Source organism: Lactuca virosa, chromosome 2 (assembly GCF_052849685.1).
Source record: "Lactuca virosa cultivar CGN04683 chromosome 2, Lactuca_virosa_CGN04683_v6, whole genome shotgun sequence".
Taxonomy (NCBI): Eukaryota; Viridiplantae; Streptophyta; class Magnoliopsida; order Asterales; family Asteraceae; genus Lactuca; species Lactuca virosa.
The window spans coordinates 199,617,360-199,623,919 of NC_136427.1; the positions used below are offsets into that span (position 1 = coordinate 199,617,360).

Below are 6,560 nucleotides of genomic sequence, written 5' to 3' on the forward strand. Positions count from 1 at the left end.
CATGTCGGTAAATCTTTTCACAAATACAATCGACTTGTAACAACGTTTGTATGATGAATAAGAAGATGTGGTTTGGGTGACGATAGCCTATTTTCTTTCAGTTGGGCTTGGTTATTCAAGTTGAGAAAGGTTTTTTTTAAATCATGATGTTTTGTGGGTCAAATTCATCAAAGCTTTGCATGAGGGATCAAGGCCATCTTCGAAATATTTGTCTTCACAATGTGCATAAGGTCACAAGTGAATGCGGCGAGGGTTATTTCTCAATTGTGTTTGCGAGGCTTAGATTTGAATGACTTGTGCAACATTAAATTGGGAAATGTCATAGTACCGAGGTTTGGTAAGATGTTTGGATTCGTTACTCTTTGTTAAAGCACCAATTTCCTAAAGTCCATGTTATATATCTAAAGCAAGATCGTCCGGTCCACACGTAGATTAACTGAGGTATTCATTCAATCTCAATGCGGGTCAAAAACATGTTTTGATGCAGTAATTATCACTGTGTTTTGGGTTTTATGAAGATTTCACAATAACATCCTTTTTGAACGGTAAGAAATTGGATGTCTCTGATGATATCATTTCTTATTCGTTCTTTTGGATTAGTAATAGGTATAATAAATGTAACTTAATTTGAGTGGCTACACAATTGCTTGTATGACTTTAATTTGCCTTTTCTAGCTTATTTTAATATAATTCTGACGTTTAAAAAAAACTGTTCGTACAATGAGTTTATTTGAAAGTTCCATCGTCTAACTTAACAACTCAAATTGACACATAATAGTATGTTGTGTCACATATGCAATCATAATACATGTAAAACAGAAATGTTATTTATACAAAAGAATTGTCGGGTAGATATTTATTAGTCAAATGTTGAATGTCCAAGTCTCGTATAGCACGAAAGTTATACATTTAGGAATAGAGTAGTGGGTGTGTGTGACAGTATTAAAAAAAGTTTTTTTTCTTAAAAAGTAATATAGTAATTTATTTTTGTAAAAGAGTATCATCACTATTAATAATAATAATACTAAATGGACACCTGAAATGACATTAATTTCATGAAAATGCTTAAAATCTTTGAAATATGAGTTTCTTTATAACAAAAACTGACATCACATAAAGCAACTATCACTTTTCTATCAAAAACAGCTCATTTTACCATAAAAACACCCTAATTAAATTTTGAAATATTTTTATTGGTTGAAATTGCATTGTTTTCCGAAAAAGCTCATAAGTAATTAATTATAGGTTGACTTTTTATAAAGGGGTCAATGAGGTGTCTAAGAAGTGTCTTATTAGGCTGGAGGGAGTGGCCTCGCCACCCCTCTCGCCAACAGCCTCGTCAAGAGAGGCTGCATCACTCCTCTATATTCGCCATGAAGCTCGTTAGCAGGAGTTCGCCAAGGGTCTAGCGAGAGGAGAGAGAAAGAAATGGAACAATATGATTGGCAAATGAGTTTTTTCTATGAAATTGAAATTTACAGGTTAAAAAAAGAGAAATATTATCAATTTGTTCGTCAGGTAGCAAACGAGGAAGATGACACAAATTTCACAATTTGGCTGTTTTGGTCCCTTAATTTTAGTTTTATGACAGATTCGACCCTAACTTACAACTTCTTTTAGAACATAAATTTCTAGAATTGGCATTGCAAAATTTTATTGTAACTTTTTTAATTTAATATGAAATATTGTGTTTTAAAAAATATAATTTATTTGATATTAATTGTTTGTGGTTTAAAAAAAATTATTTAAAAAAAATATAATGTAATTAATTTTGAAAAAGAAAAAAAAATTGGTGTGCTAGGAGTGTTACCACTCATTATAAAATGCTAAGATTTAGGTGTTAAGACAAAAAGATGATGTGGCAGACAAAAATTTGATGTGACAAGATGCTAGGAGTGTTACCACTCCTTCTAGGCTTAACATCACCCTTTCTTTAATTATAACATTTCGGGATCTTAGAAAAATATCTTGTGACATAGAATAACGTTTTACAAGTTATTATTAATTAGTATACGTTTTATTCTTTGATTAGTGTAAATGTCATAGTCTATGTCTATCAACATTTTACATAACCAATACCTACATTTTATTATATTCGCAAACTTAGAATAATGTCATAATGATATTTATTTTGTTTTACAATTTACGTTTTGATTAGTTTACGAATATTTTACATGTACTGTATTTCCACTTTGCAATTTAATTAGAGCATTTGTTCCATGAACTTAGAATAATTTTGCTAAATGATGTTTATTTGCGAAACACAAATGCAAGTATGCAACCAAGTTTTAACAAACAAGACAAACGCTTCGCATCTACTACACTTAAATAAATTTAGGCAAACGAATTGCAATCGCCCTTTCGTATTATTTCTTCAAAAAAAGATTCATTTTTTCTTAATCTAATTTTGACGTGGAGTTTAATTTTTTGTCAAATAAACATATTAAAATGTTTTTTTAAAGATTAAAGAAAGTCTGGTTGACCTGTAGAGGTCAAACAACGATGCCACATACGACTATTTTGGTCAACAATTTTTGGGTAAGAAATGACTTCAGTAATTGGCAAGTAGACATAATGAGTGTTGCATATTCCAACTGTGATTCCACTGTATCCCGCAAATGCACCATGGACCTAAATCACATTTTTCAAAAAAAAAAAAATCATAATTAAATATATAAAAGTATATTTCTATTTCTTGTATAAACTTACAGCATTTTGACCAAGAACTGTGCATAAAATCCCATCTGATGCATTTGCTCGACATGCACGGATCATATAAGTAGGATCAATGTATTTTACATCAGTTGGATTCCCCATTTCCTTGAAATATTTTTTCACCTAAGAAATATATTAAAATAATTACGATATAATCAAAATTAAAATAATATGATATTGAGAAATGAGAATACTATAATCCACTAACCTCTTGTTGTATATGTACACCGATATCTCCTAAGACAACATTCCCAGACGCATCTTTCGCATTTGTTTTCTCCAAAAAACTCTAAATTCAAATAAATAAAAAAATAAAAAATACAATAGAAGAAAATAAAAATAAAAATAATCGTTTTAAAAATTTGACTGGGTTTGACGTGTCACAGCTAGCTGATAAACTATCTTATTTTTCGAGCTTTTTTAAGTTGTCATGTTTGTCAAGCCAAAAAGTAGCTTTTTTTTAAAAAGCTACTTAGACTGGCTTTTAATGAGCTTTTTTAAAATTTATCAAATATACCTCTAATTAATTAAAAAAAAACATATTCTACTAAATGTCCCTTTTATGTCATTTTATATATTTCAGCTAGCTTATCACCTAGTTTTACCAATCATCATTTTTTATCAGCTAGCTTTTCAGCTAACAGCTAGTTTTTCATCTAACAGCTAGCTTATCAATTAGTTTTTACTAAACGTCATTTTTTATCAGCTAACTTATTAGCTAGCAGCTAACTTTTCAGCTAACAGCTAGCTTTTCAGCTATCAGCTAGTACACCAAACATAGCCTTTGACTAACCTGACCAGCTCCCTCGGCTACACAAATGACAGCAGAGCCCTTTGTCTCGAGTAAATATTTAAGATGATTTAAGACACCATGAGATCCATGCAATTCAAAGGGTACTTCTGGTATTAAACAAATATCAATTTGACCACTCGCAAGAGACGCATGCATGGCTATAAAACCACTACTCCTTCCCATCAACTTCACAATCCCAATACCACGATAAGCACTATGTGCCTGAAACTCAAAGGGCATTTTAGGTATTAAACATATATATCAATTTTGAACATTATAAAATAAAGAAAGTATGTTGCTATTATGAGTAAAAAATATTAATCCACCTCGATGTATGCAGCATTTATAGCTCTTTGTGCCTCTTCAACAGCAGTATCGAAACCAAATGTTTTATCCATGAGGAGAATATCATTGTCTATAGTTTTGGGAACACCAACTACAGCTACTTTTAACCCTCGTTTTATACACTAAAATAATACAAGATTAATTAAAAAATTAAAATGATGTATTAAAGAATTAAGTTATTTTGTGAAATGATATATGATTATTGATTATACCTCATTGTGTATTAAATTAGCACCCGCATGTGTCCCATTTCCACCTAGAACAAAAAGCATGTTGATTCCTCTATCCTATTACAAGTTTAGAAAATAAATAATTAATTGAGAAAATTACGTTAGTGGCGTTTATGTAATTTCCCGAATTATAAAAGGGTAAAAAAGAGAAATGAGTAACCTGCATGCTATCCACAATTTCATCAAGACTCGGTCCTCCACGAGAAACTCCTAACAAACTTCCACCCGAAAGATGAACATTTTGAACCACTTTCCTTGACAACTAATCATCAAAGATTGATTAAAACAAAATTAATCTTTTTTTTATATATATATAATAAAGGAAGATATTAGTCATATTACCAAAATATATATAAAAAAAAACTTACAGGAATTTCATCTATTTCTTTACCAAATCCACGATACCCAAAAGGGATCCCAACTATCTTTTTCACACCATAGATCTCAAGTGTGATGACAATCTGTAGTAGTCACTCAAAGAACAAGAGAAGATATTAACAATTATAATACAAGAAAGTATTTTTAAAGTAAAAAAAATAAATAAATAAAAAAACTCACTTGTCTTATGACATCATTAAGTCCAGGACAGAGTCCCCCACAAGTTACAATTGCAGCCTTCACATTTTCTGGTTTGAAGTATATTTTCTCACGTGGGCCAGCCCGATGAATCCTATATAAACATTTCAATTTCTTTATTTTTTACAATTAAAATCTTACTATTTTGATAATATATTAGTTATTACCATTGTTCAACCCATGTACAATCAGGATCAATGCATTCAGCTCCAGCAGATGAAAGGGATGAATATCGAATAACCTGTGACATGTCAATATGTCATACAGCATTATTGTAATGTAACAATTAACAAATTAATTAACTATGTAATGTAGTTCTTAATCTTACTATGAAAAACTATCAATGAAAAGAATGTAACTTATAGTAGTACCTTGAGTAGAACTCTATCATCATTATTAATGTATCCATACCATTCCTCATCTGAAGGATACCCTTCTGCAAATTCTTCATTTACAGGAGTCCTACACCACAAATTAAGCAAATAAACTCATAAGAACATGTAAATGCTGATGTTTAAAGGGACTTTCTAAACAAGGTGTACAAGATTTTGTGATTTGTGATTTGTCATTGACAAAGATATACATAGACATAACTACCTTAATTTAGAGAGGCATTATAACCTAATTTTACACTCCATTTGTGGATTAGTTCAAGTATAAAGTTCAAACAAGGTTGTGTACAGATATAGAATCCTTGAAATATCAAAGAAATTATTCCCTAGTTCATGCATTTCACAAGTAGATTCCACGTTTGTGTATGGAATTCAGACCTTTTACATTAGAAATTTGAATTTTAACTATATTTTCATTTAAAAGAGAGATTTTAGTCGATAATTTACGTTAATGGAGTTTTTTTTTTTCGCGTATACAATCGACTTGTCTAAGTAGCTGAAACAGTAACTCGATAATTTCCCAATTTTGCATGTTTGAGCGAATATAACAGTGAGATTGGAATTTGATCGAGTAAAAAAATTCAATAGCATCGGTAATTGAGTTTCAAGTATTCGTTTGGTACCTCATGCTGAGACAGAAAGTGGAGGGATATGAAGCAGCGTCAGGGAAGAAATCACTAATGTGAGGGATGTTGAATCGCTTCTCGAAGTCTTCTTTGAACTTAGATTTCCACTCGGAATCGCAATTAACAAAATCCTCATTTGAATTCTTCTTGGCGTACACTGCACGATGACGACTTCTCCTGCAAGCGCCGGTCATGTCAGGTCTTGCCGGCGGACCAGTGAGAACCGGCCCAAACACGCGGCAGAAGGAAACCGGATCATAACTATTCGCCTGAATAACCAACCTCGGGTTGATCGACGGAGAAAGTGACCCCATTGTTACACAATTGGAAATGGTGGAGAGTGATCGAAAGGAAATGAGTTTTGGGCGAAGAGTTTGAGAGAAGAAGAAGACAAAGGAAGCAGAGGGAAGCGTAATGCTGAAAGGGTAGGTTTGTTTTCTAGTTAGTACGGCAGCTGATGACGTGGAATAATAGATTTGGTTTTGAGAAAATTTTAATTTATATACATATTAAAAAGGGACCAAAGTAAGGAATAGTAAACATCCAGCTGTTTTGGCAAAACTGGTCCTTCGATTATTGGTATGTGTTCTCTTCGGGCTTTGTTGCTGCCGATTTTTGTAGGGGCATTTTATGCCATTTTCTCAATTCTTTATGACACATGTTGACACGTGTTCCTCACAGCTTTCTTCACCGTTTTGTAACCCAATCACATTTGGATCGGTGTTATTCTTCTTCACCGTTTTTGTTAGCGAGTTTATATGTGTCAGTTTCTTGCTTTCGTTTTCTTTTTTCCACCGACGTCTCACCGCCTCTTTGCTTCACAGAAATCTGTATCTCTCAGATTTCCCACCGCTTCTTCTTTGATTGCGTTCGCTTTTCATTC

The 6,560-nt window shown here is 32.2% G+C and overlaps 1 protein-coding gene across 1 annotated transcript; it reads right to left on the bottom strand.

The window, feature by feature from the left end:
- Positions 1-2,345: 2,345 nt before the first annotated feature.
- LOC145156721 (ATP-dependent 6-phosphofructokinase 5, chloroplastic-like) lies at positions 2,346-6,055 on the bottom strand. The gene is made up of 12 exons (XM_079075995.1): positions 5,675-6,055; positions 5,031-5,121; positions 4,827-4,900; positions 4,642-4,753; positions 4,452-4,544; positions 4,244-4,345; positions 4,066-4,140; positions 3,835-3,975; positions 3,509-3,730; positions 2,924-3,004; positions 2,710-2,838; positions 2,346-2,631 (listed from the first exon to the last, which is right to left on the bottom strand). The coding sequence occupies exons 1-12, from the start codon at positions 5,989-5,991 to the stop codon at positions 2,464-2,466; spliced, it is 1,605 nt and encodes a 534-aa protein (XP_078932121.1). The 5' UTR covers positions 5,992-6,055; the 3' UTR covers positions 2,346-2,463.
- Between the last annotated feature and the right edge of the window lie 505 nt (positions 6,056-6,560).